Below are 19,322 nucleotides of genomic sequence, written 5' to 3'. Positions count from 1 at the left end.
GAGTGAAGCAAATTTTGATTGAGTTTTGAAGAAAGCATTGAAGTTTTGAAGAAATGTTTTTTTTTTTAATTCGAATACACGTATTTAGTCTTTTATAGAAAAGAGCATACATAAAGTATGGTAGTATGGTAGACACGGCAAAGATATGACAATATTAACTTTAAGGGCAGTTACAGTCTCATTAAGAAGACACAATACAACACAGAAAGATGAATGATCTCCCATTATGGATGAAGAATGTTTTGACATCAGAAGATGGAGTAAACAGTAGGGAAAGACCTTCAATACAGCTTATAAACAGAAAGTCACCTACAGAGAAGGCATCGAGTAATGCATGCATATTTCATGGTCAAAAGTCACTTTCTGATTAAATATTTAACCAACATTTCTAGAGAGAATCACTACTCCTCAGCGTTGAGGGTAAATCTAAGTGCCCCTCTAAGGTCCATTTTGCCCAAATTCTCTTAAATGATCTACACTGAGCAATAATGTGGCAATAAAAACTTTGGTGAGCTATGTTACCAGGACACCCTTGTGTCTGCTTAAGTGTAGACATGAAAAACATCATATTCAAGATCAAATTTTGTCACTCTTTATTTAACACTGCATTAAGTTCAGATAAATGACATAAGCATGGACCCATTATGACAAGACCAGAGTAGTTGTCTCTGAGTAAGAGAAATGTGTGTATTTTCCATATTTCTTCTATATTTATCCCTGTTTTCTAAACACTTTAGAAGTATATGCTACTTTAAATTATTTAAAAAAACAGAATTCTTATCATTAAACTATATTTCTAAAAATTTGCTGCAAAAATAGCTGGTGCATCACATAGAAAGAGTACATGACAAAGTTGGGTAGCTCTGACTTGGGTTTGGCTAATTTTAGATTAAACTCTAGGATACTTTGTTAAATTTGAATTTCTTATAAACATTAAATAATATTTCAGAATGCCTCATGAAATATTTGGAACACACTTATGTGAGATTCAAATTTAACTGGACATCATAAGTTTCCATTTGCTGAATCTGGTCTACTACACAGTCACTCTACTTCTACCCCTACCTAGCTGTGTGACCTTAGATAAAGCCAAGGTATTCACAGTGTTTGCTTTGCTAGCTGAAAAAATGAGATAAAGTCAGGTGATCCTAAAGATACCTTCCATGCTAAGGATCTATGTAATTCTACCATATAAGAGAGTGTAGACCAACAAAAACCAGAAATGATTGTGTGTGTGTTCACACTATCAAATCTTTCTAAAGAACACAAGATATTTTATAGTTTTCCTTTTTAGCTCTCTTAAAACAAATGTCTTCAACTAGATTAGAAATTTTATTTTGGGGGATGGAGTAGAAAACCTAATTTTATTTTTTAAATATGTTTTATTGAGTTAATATTGGTTTACATCATTGTTTCTATAATAGAAGAATAGTATATAATGCTGCAGGCATTGTTGCCATAGCAGGCTCACCAACATAAACCCATAATTTACCATCATAGACCCTGTAGCCACCCTCTTAGACTAGAGATTTTGGGTAAATTTTAGAGAATATAAAATGATGAGCATGTAGGCAATGCTGAGGGAACACTGAGATTCCCCTTAAATACCAAAGCACACATTCCCTAGCAGGTCTTTATCAGCTGCTGAGAGCTGATAGCCAAGGGAGCTAACACTCTCAGGGATAAGCCTGTGTATTTTGCAGTGCAGCACAGAAAATCACTTAATCAGCCATATTTGCCTCAATTTATGGCTATCCCAGTTCCAGAGCACCTGGTGAGATCAGCTGAGGTCCCTGTAGGGACTTCATCACCATTTAACAACTTCTATTTCCTTTATTCCCTTACAGGAGCTTTTACCCTAGAAAATTCCCCAATAGCCTTCTTGCATATAAACTCTGCCTGAGTTTCCATTCCCTTTCAAAAATAAATTTAAATAAGTAAAATGCCAACTTTTTAATAACAAACAGGCACAGATGACATTTGAAACAAGGACATACAATACCATCATTGCATAAATACCTAGAGATAATAAATATTATCCACACTGAAATATTTATGCATGCATAGCTAAATTTGGTGGGGCTGAGGGAGATGATGAGAGAGAATTATGGAAGTTAGAGAAGGAGGCCAAGATTAGAGAAGGAGGCCAAGATTACAAATTACCATAGCCTGGTTTTAGGAATATAAGAGGCATTCCTAAGTGAAGAATGCCTGAGGTGAGGATTAAAGGACAAGAGATGGACCCAAAACTGAGACATGAAGTATGACAAATATAGTTCTTATGGCCATGGAGATCACATATGTAAAGACCACTGAACTGTCTTGGAATTTGCTTTTTCTCACCAACCCATATGATTAAAAATGGGTCACTTGCCTGCTCTGGGTTTCAGATTATATAGCTGTAAAATGATAAGGTGGTAAAAGATTATTTCCAAGTTGCATCCTATTCTAAAAAGACATCTTATAAATATAATTTAAGATTGTCTGTCATTGACAGACCCTTGAAAACTTTCTTTATTCAATGTTTTACCTAAAACAAGAAAAGCCAGTAGAGAAAATTAACATAACTGTACATGTCCTAAACTACCAAATATCTTTTGAAAAGAATTCTTTCCTTCTTCTGCAGTTTTATTCATTAGTTTCTATGTGTTTATATGCAATAAAAGTCACAATATATTTTACATTCACTTTTCATTTAAAATGATCAATAACCAATATTTCCAGTAAGTCCAAAATCCTTAAATACTTCAACTAAAGAAAATGCTGGAAAAAAATTGAAGGAACATATTAATAAAATGTGATCTTTTTTAAAAGATGTTTGTGTATGTCCTATTGCTTGATAAAATAATGTCCACAGTCACACAAGAATATCACTATCTCATGTCTCACTTCCTTACACTCCTGTACAAATGTAAGCTCTTACTCTTTTGTGAATTCACACTTGAGCCAGTGGGCAGGTTACTAATTCCAGCAGTGGGGCCTCCAACCAAGGCTAAGAGATTAAGGGAGCTTCAGAATTTGGTAGACTTTTGAGGCTGGAGGGAAGGTAACAGTTAACCCATAAAGAAATGTCCTCTATTTCAAGTCCAAAAGGGTATTTACTTACTTGTTACTTCTGCTGTTACAGTCATTGACATAACCATCAGTGTCTCTGTCCCCTTCTTTCATAATTGACAATGTGGAATACAATTCCTGAAAACTGGCTTGGGGACAGTGAGACCACTGTTTGGCACAGATTAATTCTAACAGAGCATGTGTAGGGTATACATACAGATGCTACAAAGTGAGTCAAATTCTTAAAGAAAATTTGCAAGTTCTTATTTCCACTTCCCAATTACCTATGCAGATATCCAAATCAACTCACTCAAAACCTCTTTTCCTTAATCAATATTGCTGGGGTGGGGGAACTCAAGTGCTCTCAAGTGTTTGTTTTCCCAGAAGCTGAGGAATGTTGACACTGTTCCAATGCTTTTTATAATTACATGAGATGGAGAAAATGAATAGTTTATGAGGCATGTCAAGTTGCTAAATTGTTTCAGAAGACAAACTTTATTTTTCTAAGAATAAGGGAATACAAATAATTTACTGTAAGGAGAACATGTTTGCATGCCTCTGTTTTAAAGTTCAACTTGGACTTATTGATAGGAAACATAATTCTTGGCTTTTGTTTACCACAGTCCTACAGTTATAAAGATTCTTTTGTCTTAAATTGTCTCAAGAAAATGAACATCAATACTGAATGCAGGTACAGACATTGCTATAAATTCAACAGCCACACTTAGGTCACAATGTGACAAACACACAACTACATTAGTCTGTAAGACAATATTAGCTGAGCATTTACCTACAAGAGGATGGATAACTTTGAGTTCTTAACTGGAAACTATTTTGAACAATATTCCTTCTCCTCTCCTTATTACACACTAATTGCATTAAAATCATTTTCTATTGAAGGTCTTACACACTAGGAAGAAAAATAAATAACTAAGTCAAAACCAAATTTCCTATAAATTCTAGGTATATAAAACGAGTGACTCAAATCCTGATCACTTACAATCTACAGTATTATTTTTTAATTTAATTTCATAATTATTAGAGATTAGAGGAAAAAATTATTTTCCCACTAAAATAATTCTATAACTATTTACAGTTATAAAATGAGTTTAGCCTCCTGTTTATTCACAGGAAGTGTACTATCTAAATGTAAAGTAATTAGAATGTCTTCTCCCATTCTTCATAGCAATATCATAGCCATTGAAGTTCTATGTTTCTAGTTTGATCACTCTTATTACTGTCTTAAATTCATATATCAGAATCCATTCATAAAAGCTCACTGTTCATTATGAATGTAGGAGTAGGAAAGGGAAAGTTCAACGTAGTTATTATTAGAATAAATTTTCTAAAATTTTATCTTCTTTTCTTAAATTTTATTTTTAAATTTTATCTTCTCAATGGGAGATGATATATAACTAAAAATAGCTATTAAGTCTCTTCTATAGTGATAACGATAAAGAGAAGAACAACAGTAATAACAGCTAATGTCTATAAAGCATTTGTGTGTACCAGGCTCTCCTCTAAATGCTTTATATATACTGTCTCATTTGATATTCACAGCTACTCCATGCAATAGAGACTTATTTTCCTCATTTTACAGTTAGGGAAACAGGGAAACAAAGACACTGAGTTCTAAAAAATTGGCCTACGGAAGGTCAAACAGCTAAAATGTAATGAAGCCAAGATTAGTAAACAGCCTACTTCTTCCATAGCTGCATAAATTCCCAGGCAATTGATAACTACCTGACACGTCAAAAAAAGTCTGTGCCCGGCCAGTGCCTGCATTGCTGACAGCGATGCATTCGTAGAGGCCTTCATCCGACAGAGTGACCTTTTCGATGTCCCAGCTCACACTGCCAGATTCTCTGGAGGAAGAAAATACAAGTGCTTTCAGATACTGTAAATTCAAGACCAAAGGGAAAGCAGTGATCCCACCGCTTATATATTTTTTTTTGAAGCATTCATTTTAAAAAATGTAAAAAAAAAAAATTGATTACTACAGAGTTCTTTATAGCTTGAAATTACACATTTTTGATTTTTTAGATTACAAAATTAAGCTTTCTACTCAGAGTGAAAAACACAAAAAAGACACTAAGTTAAACAGATTTTAAATTTTTCAAGAGACATTTTCTGGGTATGTCAAAATAAAAAGAGCCAACAGACAAACATTCATTAAATCCTCTCTGTCCCCTTCTCTATCATTCCCAGTTTTTTGGTAATGTTAAGCAGGGTTTTTAACCTGGTTTTAAACTAGAAAATTCACAAGTCTGATGGTATAAAATAGATTATTTTTAATTCCAAAAAGGCAAATTCTCTGTCACATTCTTATATACAAGGCCCGCATGAAGGCTACCTACCATATTTACCATATCTGCTTCAGTCTGTCAGTATTTTTCTTTGAAAAAATGTTTTATTTCTGGGCCTCCCAGGTGGCACAAGGGGTTAGGATGCAACGTATGAAGCTATCCGCAGCCACTGCAGCATGAGTTTGATCCCCAGCCAAGGAGCTACCCACATGGTGCAGCAGACCTCTTCTGACTCGCTCACTGCCATCCTCAGCAGAGTATTTCAGTCAATCTGCCTGTTCTGTTCCCCACTCTGTCTCTGGTGAATCCTCTCACCCCCCACATCTCTGGCCTGTACCCCAGTTCTTGTATACATAAATAAATAAATCTTTAAAAAAATGTTTTATTTCAGTAACCTTGGTTTACATCATTGTTTGTGTTATAGTCAGTTATCATCTACATAAAAAAACTTTGCGATATTACACATTCATTCATTTAAAAAATATACTTTGTAAGGACAAATTATTTCAGCATTCAAATTATTTCTCATTTTCTGGAAATGTTTTAGCACTAGATATTTAATTTAATATTCAATAATTTAAAAGCCACACTTGTATGGACAACTGATCTTTGACAAAGGAGCAAAGAATATGCAATGGAATATGGACAGTTTGTTCAAAAAATGGTGCTGGGGGCCTCCCCGGTGGCACAGCGGTTGAGCGCTGGGTTGTGAAGCTGCCCGCAGCCTCTGTAGCGCTGGTTAGATCCCAGCTGCTCCCCAGCCACCGGAGGAGGGTCCCACATGGCGCACAGACCTCTCCTGCCGCCTGCTGCTTCCCTTAGCAGTGTACTTCGTCAGTCCGCTTGCTCTGCTCTCTGCTCTAACTCTTGTGAATTCTCTCACCCTCCTGCGCTTCTGACTGTACCCAGTGCTTGTATAAATAAATCTTTTTAAAAAATTAAAAAAAAATAAAAAATAAGTGGTGCTGGGAAAACTGGACAACCACATGCAAAAAATTGAAACTAGACCACTACCTCTCACCATGCACAAAAATCAACTCAAAATGGATAAAAGAACTGGACATAAGACCTGAAACCATAAAATATATAGAAGAAAATATAGGTAAAACACCACAAGACATACATCTCAAAAACATATCTAGACTCATCACTCAAAGCAAAGAAAATCAAGGAAAAGATAAACACCTGGGATTACATCAAACTAAAAAGCTTCTATACAGCAAAAGAGACATTAACCAAAACAAAGAGACACCCCACTGATTGGAAAAAAATGTTTGCACTTCATCCAATTGATAAGGGACTGATCACAAAAATATACAAAGAATTCACACAGCTCAACAAAAACAAAGTTAACAATCCAGTCAGAAATGGGCAGAAGAACTCAAAAGACATTTCTCCAAAAAGGAAATGCAAATGATCAACAGGCATATGAAAAAAATTTCAACATCCCTTATCATCAGGGAAATGCAAATCAAAACCACATTGAGATACCACCTTATACCAGTAAGAATGGCACATATCAAAAAAACAAGCCACAACAAATGTTGGTGAGGATGTGGTGAAAAAGGAACTCTCCTACATTGCTGGTGGGAGCGCAAACTGGTCCAACCACTATGAAAAGCTGTCTGGAGGTTCCTCAGTCTACTAAAAATGGAGCTACCACATGACCCAGCAATTCCACACCTAGGGATTTACTCAAAGGACATAAACACATTGATTCAAAAGAATACCTGTACCCCTATGTTTATTGCAGCACTATTTACAATAGGTAAAAATTGGAAACAACCCAAATGCCTAAAAATAGATGACTGGATCAAGAAGATGTGGTCTATATACACAATGGAATATTATTCAGCAATCAAAACCTATAAACTCATGCCATTCACAGCAAGGTAGATGGAGCTAGAAGGAATTATGCTCAGTGAAATAAGCCAGAAGGAAAAAGAAAAGTATCGGATGGCTTCAATTATAACAGGAATATAAAGGAACCAAATAAGACATCAGAGGAAAAAAAATAATACAAACAAAACAAAAACAAACAGAAAATTATAAACTAGAGACATCCTGCAGGGGAGGGGGAGGGAGAAACCTCAGAGGGAGGGAGGGAGGAGCACAGGGGGCTGTGGTGATGGTGCACTGGTGCATTGGTGAAGGAAACTCTATGGGGACTACACCTGAGGGAGGGGGGAAGCAAATATTGTTTAAAAATGAACAATGATGTAAAAAAATAATTAAAAAAGAAAAAGAAAATAAATAAATATAGTAACATAACTAGTTACATAAATCTAAACATAAAAAATCAAATATGACATGTAATTGTTTAAAAAAATATTCAATCATGGGCCTCCCTGGTGGAGCAGCGGTTGAGCGCTGGGTTGCGAAGCTGCCCGCAGCCTCTGCAACGCCGGTTCGATCCCGGCTGCTCCCCGGCCACTGGAGGATGGTCCCGCATGGTGCGCAGACCTCTCCTGCCACCCGCTGCTCCCCTCAGCAGTGTACTTCGTCAGTCTGCCTGCTCTGCTCCCCGCTCTGGCCCTGGTGATTTCTCTCACCCTCCCGTGCTTCTAACTATACCCAGTGCTTGTATAAATAAATAAATAAATCTTTTTTTTTAAAAAAAAGCAGTAATACTTTTTTTTTTTTTTTTATGATTCCTCTAGAGTGCTTCTCTGCAACTCTTTTTTTTTTTATCTTAAATTTTATTTTTATATTCCCCCATACAATTGAAAACGCCCCATTCTGACCCCAATCCTTCCCTCCCGCCCCCCACCCCCAAAAAGTGTCTCTGGTTCATAGTTTTTTGTTGATTTTGATTTTCACTTTCTTATATTCATTTTCCTGGTCCCTTATTTAAGTTTTCTAGATTCCTGCTATGAGTGAGACCATCCGGTATTTTTTTTTTCTTTCTGGCTTATTTCGCTGAGCATGATCCCTTCCAGCGCCATCCATGTTGCTGCAAATTGCATGTGTTTATCTTTTTTGAATGCTGAGTAATATTCCATGGTATATATGTACCATATCTTCTTGATCCAGTCATCTACTTTTGGGCATTTGGGCTGTTTCCAAAGCTTAGCTATTGTAAACAGTGCTGCTATAAACATAGGGGTGCAGGTGCTCTTTGGAATTGATGTTTCTGTGTCCTTTGGGTAAATACCTAGGAGTGGAATTGCTGGATCATATGGAAGCTCTATGTTTAGTAGGTCCAGAAATCTCCACACAGCTCTCCATAGTGGTTGGACCAGTTTGCACTCCCACCAACAGTGCAGAAGAGTTCCTTTTTCTCCACACCCTCGCCAACATTTGTTGTTGCTAGTTTTTTTTAATATGTGCCATTCTCACTGGTGTGAGATGGTATCTCATGGTAGTTTTGATTTGCATTTCCCTGATTACAAGTGATGTTGAACATTTTTTCATATGCCTGTTGGCCATTTGCATTTCCTCTTCAGAGAAGTTTCTTTTTAGCTCTTCTGCCCATTTTTTGACTGGATTATTTTCTTTGTTGTTGCTGAGTCTCATCAGCTCTTTGCAGATTTTTGTGATCAGTCCTTTATCATTAGTGTTGGGTGCAAAAATGTTCTCCCAGTTGGTGGGGTTTCTCTTTGTTTTTGTTATTGTCTCTTTTGCTGTGCAGAAGCTCTTTAATTTGATGTAGTCCCAGCTGTTTATCTTTCTCTTCACTATCACTGCTTTGGGTGATGTGTCTGTAAAGATGTCTTTGATGTGCAAATCCCGTAGTGTTTCGCCTATATTTCCTTCTATGTATTTTATGGTTTCAGGTCTTATGTCTAGTTCTTTAATCCATTTTGAGTTGATTTTTGTGTATGGTGTGAGGTAGTGGTCAAGCTTCATTCTTTTGCATGTAGCGACCCAGTTTTCCCAGCACCATTTATTGAACAAACTTTCTTTGCTCCAATGCATAGTCTTTGCTCCTTTGTCAAAGATTAGTTGACCATAAATCTGTGGGTTTATTTCTGGATTTTCTTTTTTTTTTTTTTTTTTACTGGTTTATAAAGCACTTTTATTTTACACTAATGTCCTTCATGTCAACTTAGTCATAACTAAGTTCTGACTCTTAGTTATTTCTTTTTTTTTTTTTTTTTTATAATTTTATTGTTATATTCCCATACAATTGCAGCCCCCCATTCTGACCCCAATCCCTCCCCTCCCCCCCCTAAAAGTGTCTCTGGTTCATAGTTTTTTGTTGATTTTGATTTTCACTTTCTTATAGTTATTCATTTTCCTGGTCCCTTATTTAAGTTTTCTAGATTCCTGCTATGAGTGAGACCATTCGGTATTTTTCTTTTTCTTTTTGGCTTATTTCGCTGAGCATGATCCCTTCCAGCGCCATCCATGTTGCAGCAAATTGCATGTGTTTATCTTTTTTGAATGCTGAGTAATATTCCATGGTATATATGTACCACATCTTCTTGATCCAGTCATCTATTTTTGGGCATTTGGGTTGTTTCCAAAGCTTAGCTATTGTAAACAGTGCTGCTATAAACATAGGGGTGCAGGTGTTCTTTGGAATTGATGTTTCTGTGTCCTTTGGGTAAATACCTAGGAGTGGAATTGCTGGGTCATATGGAAGCTCTATGTTTAGTAGGTCCAGAAATCTCCACACAGCTTTCCACAGTGGTTGGACCAGTTTGCACTCCCACCAACAGTGCAGAAGAGTTCCTTTTTCTCCACACCCTCGCCAACATTTGTTGTTGCTAGTTTTTTTAATATGTGCCATTCTCACTGGTGTAAGATGGTATCTCATGGTAGTTTTGATTTGCATTTCCCTGATGACAAGTGATGTTGAACATTTTTTCATATGCCTGTTGGCCATTTGCATTTTCTCTTCAGAGAAGTTTCTTTTAAGCTCTTCTGCCCATTTTTTGACTGGATTATTTTCTTTGTTGTTGTTGAGTCTCATCAGCTCTTTGCAGATTTTTGTGATCAGTCCTTTATCATTAGTGTTGGGTGCAAAAATGTTCTCCCAGTTGGTGGGTTTCTCTTTGTTTTTGTTATTGTCTCTTTTGCTGTGCAAAAGCTCTTTAATTTGATATAGTCCCAGCTGTTTATCTTTGCCTTCACTATCACTGCTTTGGGTGATGTGTCTGTAAAGATGTCTTTGATGTGCAAATCACGTAGTGTTTCGCCTATATTTCCTTCTATATATTTTATGGTTTCAGGTCTTATGTCTAGTTTTTTAATCCATTTTGAGTTGATTTTTGTGTATGGTGTGAGGTGGTGGTCAAGCTTCATTCTTTTGCATGTAGCGACCCAGTTTTCCCAGCACCATTTATTGAACAAACTTTCTTTGCTCCAATGCATAGTCTTTGCTCCTTTGTCAAAGGTTAGTTGACCATAAATCTGTGGGTTTATTTCTGGATTTTCTATTCGATTCCATTGGTCTGTATGTCTGTTCTTGTTCCAATACCATGCAGTTTTGATGATTATGGCTTTGTAGTATAGTTTGAAGTCTGGGAGTCTGATGCCTCCATTCCCTTCTTTTTTTTTCAGGAGAGCTTTGGCTATTCGGGGTTTTTTGTGATTCCATATGAATTTCATCAATAATTGTTCTATTTCTTTGAAGAATGACATTGAAATTTTGATTGGAATAGCATTGAATCGGTATATTGCTTTTGGTAGGATGGCCATTTTAATAATGTTTATTCTTCCAATCCATGAGCAGGGGATGTCTCTCCATTTCTTTGTGTCTTCTTCTATTTCTTTTAACAGTGTTTTATAGTTTTCTTTGTATAGGTCCTTTACCTCTTTGTTAGATTTATTCCCAAATATTTGATTTTTTTTGTTTCAATAACAAAAGGGATGGTCTTTTTGATTTCTTCTTCTTCAGATTTATTGTTTGTGTATAGGAAGGCTACTGACTTTTGCGTGTTGATTTTGTATCCTGCCACTTTACTGAACTGATTGATGAGTTGAATTAGCTTTTCTGTGGAGTTTTTGGGGTTCTCTATGTATAATATCATATCGTCTGCAAATAGTGATAGTTTGACTTCTTCTTTTCCTATTTGGATTCCTTGGATGTCTTTCTCTTGTCTTATTGCTCTGGCTAGGACTTCCAGTATTATATTGAAAAGCAGTGGTGAGAGTGGACATCCTTGTCTTGTTCCAGATCTTAATGGAATTGCTTTCAGCTTTTCACCATTGAGAATGATACTGGCTGTTGGCTTGTCATAGATGGCCTTTATGATGTTGAGGTATGTTCCTTGTATCCCAAGAATTTAAAGGGCTTTTATCATGAATGGGTGTTGCACTTTGTCGAAAGCTTTCTCAGCATCTATTGATATTATCATATGGTTTTTATATTTCTTTTTGTTGATGTGTTGGATAACGTTGATTGATTTTCGGATGTTAAACCATCCTTGTGCTCCTGGAATGAATCCAACTTGGTCGTGGTGAATTATCTTATGGATACATTGTTGGATTCTGATAGCTAAAATTTTATTGAGGATTTTTGCATCAGTGTTCATTAGGGAGATTGGCCTGTAGTTTTCCTTTTTTGTGTTGTCCTTATTCGGTTTTGGTATTAGTGTAATATTGGCTTCATAGAACGTGTTTGGTATTGTCCCTTCCTTCTCAATTTTTTGGAAGAGTTTGTGAAGGATAGGCACTAATTCGTCTCTGAATGTTTGGTAGAATTCATTTGTAAATCCATCAGGTCCTGGGCTTTTGTTTTTGGGGAGGTTTTTGATTACCATTTCAATTTCGCTAATTGTAATTGGTCTGTTTAGGTGTTCTATTTCTTCTTTATCTAGCTTTGGGTGATTGTAGAGTTGTAGGAATTTGTCCATCTCCTCTAGATTGTTGAACTTGTTTCCATATAACTGTTCATAGTAGTTACTGATTATTCTTTTGATTTCTGCTGTGTCCGTTGTGATTTCTCCTCTTTCATTTATGATCCTGTGTATTTGTGCTTTCTCCCTTTTTTCCTTTGTGAGCCTGGCTAGGGGTTTGTCTATTTTATTTATTTTTTCAAAGAACCAGCTCTTGGTTTCATTGATCTTTTGGATTGTTTTTTTAGTTTCAATTTCATTTATTTCTCCTTTGGTTTTTATTATTTTTTTCTTCTACTGGATTTGGGGTTTTTTGTTGTTCTTTTTCTAGATCTTTGAGCTTCGAGATTAGGTTGTTTCTTTGAGTTCTTTCTTGTTTTTTGATGTGAGCTTCTATTGCTATATATTTCCTCTTATTACTGCTTTTGCTGCATCCCATACATTTAGGATATTGGTGTCCTCCTTGTCATTCAATTCAAAGAATTTTTTAATTTCTTCTTTGATCTCCTCGTTAGTCCAGTGGTCTTCCAGTAGTGTGGTTTTTAATCTCCATGAGGTAGGATAGTTCCTTGCCTTCTTTTTATGATTTATTTCTAGTTTGATGCCTTCGTGGTCAGAAAAGATGGTTGGTATGATTTCAATCTTGGTGTATCTGTTGATGTTTGTCTTGTGCCCCAGTATGTGATCAATCCTGGAGAATGATCCGTGTGCGCTTGAGAAAAATGTGTACTCCGTTTTTTTTTGGGTTTAGTGTTCTATAGATGTCTGTTAAGCCCAATTGCTCTAGGTCCTTATTTAGAGCTTTAGTTTCTTTACTTATTTTTTGTCTTGTTGATCTATCCATTGTTGATAGTGGTGTGTTGAAGTCTCCCACTACGTATGTGTTTTCTCTGATGTCTGTTTTCAGAGAGGACAACAGTTGTCTGATATATTTTGGTGCTCTTTCGTTTGGTGAGTATATGTTAATGAGTGTTATTTCTTCTTGAAGTATTGTCCCCTTAATCATAATGTAGTGACCATTGGGGTCTCTTTTTATTTTTTTGAGTTTGAAGTCTGTTTTATCTGATATAAGTATAGCTGTTCCTGCTTTCTTTTTTGGCCCATTTGCTTGTAGGATTGTTTTCCATCCTTTGACTTTGAGCCTATTTTTATCTTTTGTAGCTAAATGTGTTTCCTGGAGACAGCAAAAGGTTGGGTTTTGTTTCTTAATCCAGGCTGCAACTCTGTGTCTTTTTATTGAAGAGTTTAGTCCATTTACATTTAGAGTTAATATTGATATGTTAGCATCTGTATTTGCCATTATGTTTGTCTTTCCTTTGATTTTATTTATTTATTCTTTTAATAACTTTTTTTTTTTTTGGTCTTCTTTCGTTGTTATTCGTCCCTCTGAGGTTCTGGCTTTAGGATTCCTTGTAGTATTTTTTGGAGTGGGGGTTTATTCGTAATGAAATTCCGGAGTTTCTCTTTGTCTGGGAAGGTCCATATTCTTTCTTCATGGAGGAAAGAGAGCTTTGCGGGATAGAGTATTCTTGTTTGGCATCTGTTTTCTTGGAGTCTGTTGACTATGTCCCTCCAGTCTCTCCTTGCCCGTAGTGTTTCTTCAGAGAAGTCTGATGTCAGCCTGATTGGTTTTCCTTTGAATGTTATCTGTTTCTTTCCTCTTGTCAGCTTCATTATTTTTCCTTGTCCTGGATTCTTGGGAGCTTTACTATTATGTGTCTTGCTGTGTTTTTCCTTTCGTCATGGAAGTTTGGTGTTCTTCTTGCTTCTTGTATATCAATTTTCAGCTCCTTCTTCGCATTTGGGAAGTTCTCTTCAATTATCTCCTGGAATATTTTCTCTGTTCCTACATCTCTCTCCTCTCCTTCTGGAATTCCTATAACTCTTATATTTCCTTTCCTCATGGAGTCAGATAGTTCCCGAAGTCTTTCTTCATTCTTTTTCCTTCGTACTTCTCTTTCCTTTTCTGTTTTGGTTCTTTTTATTTCTGTGTCTTCAAGAGAACTTATTCGTTCTTCCATTTCATCTATTCTGCTTTCCTTGCTTTTCCCGGAGTTCTTTAGTTCCTCCATTAATTCTTTGATCTCCTGCATTTGTTTTACTTCCCTCTTTAGGGACTCAATTTCATTCTTCTGACCATTGTTTTCCCTCTTTAGGGACTCAATTTCCTTCTTCTGATCTATCACTTTTTTAATCATGGCAATTTTAAATTCTCTTTCTGGAAGGCTCAGAAGTTCTTCCAAGTTGCTGTCGTTGCAATCTGGGGAGTGGTTTTCTTTTTGTGGTGTGTGCTTCTTTCCTGAGGAGTTGTTAGGTTGCGTGTGGTTCTTCTACTCCCTACTGTCTGTTTTCTAATTTGTCGTATTCGTTGGGACACTGTGTTGCTAGGACTGACTGGCATCTTGGGTGAACTTCTCCGCTCCCCTCTGGCTCTTCCAGGAGCCATCTCTGTCTTCTGGGGGAGCTTTCTGCTGGTTTTAGGCAGTTTTTACTGAAGAAATGTCCCTGTTCTCAAATGGCGAAGCGGGATGCAGTCACTTGCGCCTCCGGTTTCAGGCACACTCTTCTGCGCCCCCGGTCTGCCCCGGACGTGGGGTGCCTGCTCCCTCTGTGGGCTCAGACTGCTGGTCGGAAGGGCCTGCGTGGAATAACTTCCCGGCTGGCCACTGCAGAAGCCTTCTGCCCTTTTCAAGCAGTCTTAAGAAATTTCCTGCTCTATGGGGTGTTAGTGACTTTTTTTTCCTGGTCGCTAGGTGGCGCCAGAGATCTCTCCTATTGTCCTTGGGGGGCTGTTTTTCGCCTCCCCCCACCCCGTGGGACAGGGAACAGAGCGGGAATGGTAGGGTACACCTCAACAGCTTTGGGGTGCTGTGTCTGCCTTGTGCCCCACCGTCGTGGGGAACCCACGCCCCGAATTTTCGTGCCCCGGGTCTCAGTTCAAAGCCCTCAGTTCCAGGACGCGGGCTGTAGCCCAGTTCAGTGGCGCGGGAATGGCGCCTTTTGCACCGCTCCCGTGCCCGGGTGCCTGGTTCCTGCTTACTCAGGGAGGGACCTTCACCTCAGTGAGGACCTCCGCGCGTCTCCCCGCAAGCCTAGGTCGTCTCCCCGCAAGCCTAGGTCGCAGGCGCGGGGACCTGGGCAGCGGTGATCCCGGTCCGCGTTTTGTTTTCAAGCGCGCCGAGCGCGCCGCTTTCCCGCGCCAGCTTACTGGCAGCCCGGGCTGTGTGCGCGTCTCCCGGGGTCTTTGTTCTTCTCTAATGGCGCCAGGAGCCGTTTGCTGTTTGCTCACCACCGCGGTGAATCCTGCAGGGTTCGCCTCAGCTCCCGTTCACGGGGTGTGGTGGCTGCAATAGTTCCTTTCCACTCCCAGTCCCGCTTGCTGCGTAGTTTGTTCTTGTGGGTCGTTTTAGTTTGTTGTTTCCTCCTCTCTGCCGGTCGGAGAGTGCCGCCTCTGTGGGCGGGGGAGGGGAGCAGGGTTCTGTGCTTCCCTCCCTTCTAGTCCTCTTTTATGGCCACTTTCTTCTTCGGGTAGTTTGCTGGAGTCACCCGTTTATCTTCCGTGTCCCAGTTCTCACTGGGACCTGCCGCTTTTCCTCCCTATTAACTTTTTTTAATGGGAGATCTTACTCGCAGCGTCTCCTCGCCGCCATGTTGCTCCGCCCCCCTTCCAGTAATACTTTAAAAAAAAATTCAATCATTTAATTTAATATTTAAATGATTCTAATAATTTACAAAACGGGTATTATTTTGTTTTAAGAAGGGATCATGCTCAGCAAAATAAGTCAGAAAGAAAAAGAAAAATATCTGATGGTCTCTCTCACAGCAGGAATTTAGAAAACTTAAATAAGAGACCAGGAAAAAGACTAATCAATAGAAAGTAAAAATCAAAATCAACAAGCAACTATAAACCAGAGACACACTATGGGGGCCGGGGCTGGAAGGAGGGGGAGAGGAAGGACTAGAGTCAAAATAAGGGGGGGGGGTGCAATTGTATGGGGAATATAACCATCATGAAAATGCATACATTGTGCAAAGATAAAAAATGATGTAAGAATTATATAAAACAAAATGTTAAAAAATTTTAAAAAAGTAAAAAAAATAAAATATTAAATGTCATAAATAATTTCATATACTATCTCTTAACCTGTGGCTATTTATAACCTTTTTAAATATTCAAGATTGAGAATAAATGAAAAGCATATTGTGGATCCAAGACACTGTCCATTGAGTCTACATACACACACATACACACATATATATGTATATATATATGCACCAACTTACTGCTTATGAGAAAAAATCAAGGCACAAATTTCTGCTATGGAAAATAAACTAAGCAAGGTCATTGTTCAGATATTTAAATAATAAAGAAGGGCCTCCCTGGTGGCACAGGCTGTTGAGCGCAGCACTGTGAAGCTGTACGCAGCCTCGCCAGTGCCAGTTTCATTCCCACTGGCCTCCGAGCAACCCACATGGCGAGCAAACCTCTTCTGTCTTGCCAGATGCTCCCTTAGCAGTGTGTTTTGTCAGTCTGCCTGTTCTGTTCCCCACTCTGTCTCTAGTGAGTCCTCTCACCCTCCCACACATCTGGCCTGTACCCCAGTTCTTGTATAAATAAAATAAATCTTTAAAAAAATAATAAAGAATAAAGAATATTCACTTCAATGACCGTTACTTCTAAATTGTATGTTCACAAGGTGCCAGTGGTCATTATTGTCACATTCAGGAGAAAGTGAAATATAACTTGACTCTGTGTTACATTGATCATCCACACTGTATCCTAAACGTTTAGAGAAATATGCAAAGCACAAGTGTATAAAATACAGTGTCTAGTAGGTACCCATAAGTTCCAGGAAGGAAAGAAATTCAAATACATGTCTTTCATGTCCTCTGCAGTGCCTAATTTAGAGCTAAACGTACATTAGAATTTATCAAAACTGCACATGGAAACTTTTAGAACAGAAAGCAACAACTTGTCTAGTCCTAAGTCCCCCATTTAAAAAAAAAAAAAAAAAAAAAAGAAAGTCGATATCCAGAAAGGACATGTGATTGTTTTTAAGGTACAGAACTAATTGATGGATTGCTTGAAGAATATTCTTTACTCTCTTGTTTATGAAATAGGATATGAAAATTATAATTTTTTTTCATGTTGCCTTCTCAGTTGACAATAAAACTACAATATGGTTACAACAAAAATTTTGACAGGATGGTTTCAGGACTAGGGGACAGAACATGTTAAATAAAAACACATCCAGCTTCTAATTTAACTAGCTCTCTTATATCCCCTAGTGAATCAGTTAATCACATAAAAATTAAATCCCATGTCTCAAATTTAAATAATCTAAGGTGGACCTCACTGGTGGCGCAAGGGGTTAAGACACAACCTATGAGGCTATCCACAGCCACTGCAGCATGAGTTTGATCCCGGGCAGCGAGCAACCCACATGCTGCAGGAGACCTCTCCTGTCTCACCCACTGCTCCCCTCAGCAGTGTGTTTCAGTCGATCTGCCTGTTCTGTTCCCCACTCTGTCTCTGGTGAATCCTCTCAAACCCCCACACCTCTGGCCTGTACCCCAATTAATGTATGCATAAAATAATGAATAAATCTTTTAAACAAATAAATAAATAAATAATCTAGGGCAGCAACCTGAGATTGAATCAGGATTGGAATATTCATTCATCCATCACCGACCATCCCTAATTTTGTCATCAGCCTTTCACGTCCAAAGGACTTAATATATATCAACAAGGCTCCTATTCTTTTAGAATTAACCAGTACAGCTGATTTCTCATCAGTCAGTCGTAGTACAAACCAAGGAAGAATAATAAAACTTCTATTATCATTCCTAACTAATACACTGCTAGCATCATTGCTTGTTCTGATCACATTTTGATTACCACAGCTCTGGGTCACAGAGCGAGAAGAATGAGAGAAAGAACATTTGTGGTTTACCTCCCAGGAACTGTGTGGAATTAATGAATTAATATTTATAAAGAATCTCAAGTGTCTTTGGAAAATGTTACTATTTATACATGAAATAGAATTAGTTGATTTTATCAATCAGTTATGTGGCTGGCTATTAAACATGCAACTAAATAAATCATGAAGATATACTAAGTTTAAAAAAATGTAGCAGGAAATAATACAGTTCAATCTTTAAACAAAGGAAAACTTTTTAAAGTTATAATGAACTTTCCTGTCATAGTTTTTGCTTGAAGTGACCCCCATAAAAAGATTGTATAAGCTAACACTGTCAAATATTTAATATCTTAAACAAGTTATTTATGTCAATATTGAACTAACAACATAAAAATTTTGCAAAATAATACCTAGGGTTCCCCAAATGTAATTTGTTTTATAGTAAGCTAAAAATTATTTTCCAGATATTATCCTCCAGCTTTGGAAGTATACTTAATTTTTACAAGTAGGTTACTAAAAAATTCACCCATCTTCACAAAGGAAGCCACTGCCATGTAGCCCACTCCAGCTGATTGTTTTATGTAATTGCCACACGGGCTTCTGCTCCCCCATGACCCCGTCCAACACATCACAGGTCTCCCTGACCTCATCTTTTTCCCTTCTCATCCTATCTCACTGGGCTCCCACCACGCAGTTCCTGCCTATCTTTCCTTCCCATATGCTGGGTCCATTCTGGCCTTTTGCAATTACACTTGCTATCTGGGGTGTGGGTACCCATCCTTGGAAATTTGCATGAACTTTTCTCTCAACAATTTCAGGTCTTTGCTCAAACACCCCTTATCCTGAATTTTAAAATTACAATTTGACCAAAACAATATATATCCCACCTACTAATCTAATGCATGTCAATTAACCTGATCTATCTTTTGCCACCTCACTTGTCAGTTTCATTTATCATAATACTTTAAATCAGATTTAGAGACATGTTTACCTAAAAGCTTAAGCTTCAGGGCCTTCCAAGGTATCTAACTTTGCCTTCTTAAATTTATGAGTCTCAGCAAGAAACTCTTAAATTATATAAAATTCACATTCTATAAAACCTTAATCAACCCTTGAATGCAACCTAGCATTTATTATATTATCATATTAAATCTATTATCTGTTTTTTATGCTCCTCTATGAGAATACAAGCTCCACTAGGGCACAGACTTTATGTCTGTTTAATTCACTGTTATGTTCCAAAACTATAGAGCAAA

The 19,322-nt window shown here is 37.6% G+C and overlaps 1 protein-coding gene across 2 annotated transcripts in view; it reads right to left on the bottom strand.

The window, feature by feature from the left end:
• Window positions 1-19,322, bottom strand: part of HMCN1 (hemicentin 1) — a 508,306-nt gene that overhangs the window by 307,095 nt on the left and 181,889 nt on the right. For both annotated transcript variants that reach the window (XM_037506314.2, XM_054693419.1), the window contains exon 10: window positions 4,798-4,919. In XM_037506314.2, the coding sequence (XP_037362211.1) occupies window positions 4,798-4,919 (122 nt within the window). The remainder of the gene's footprint in view (window positions 1-4,797; window positions 4,920-19,322) is intronic.

The sequence above is a fragment of the Talpa occidentalis genome, unplaced genomic scaffold (genome assembly GCF_014898055.3).
Source record: "Talpa occidentalis isolate TD23 unplaced genomic scaffold, MPIMG_talOcc4v2.1 talOcc4.12, whole genome shotgun sequence".
In the NCBI taxonomy this organism is placed as follows: domain Eukaryota; kingdom Metazoa; phylum Chordata; class Mammalia; order Eulipotyphla; family Talpidae; genus Talpa; species Talpa occidentalis.
This window is presented reverse-complemented; position numbering and strand designations above follow the sequence as displayed.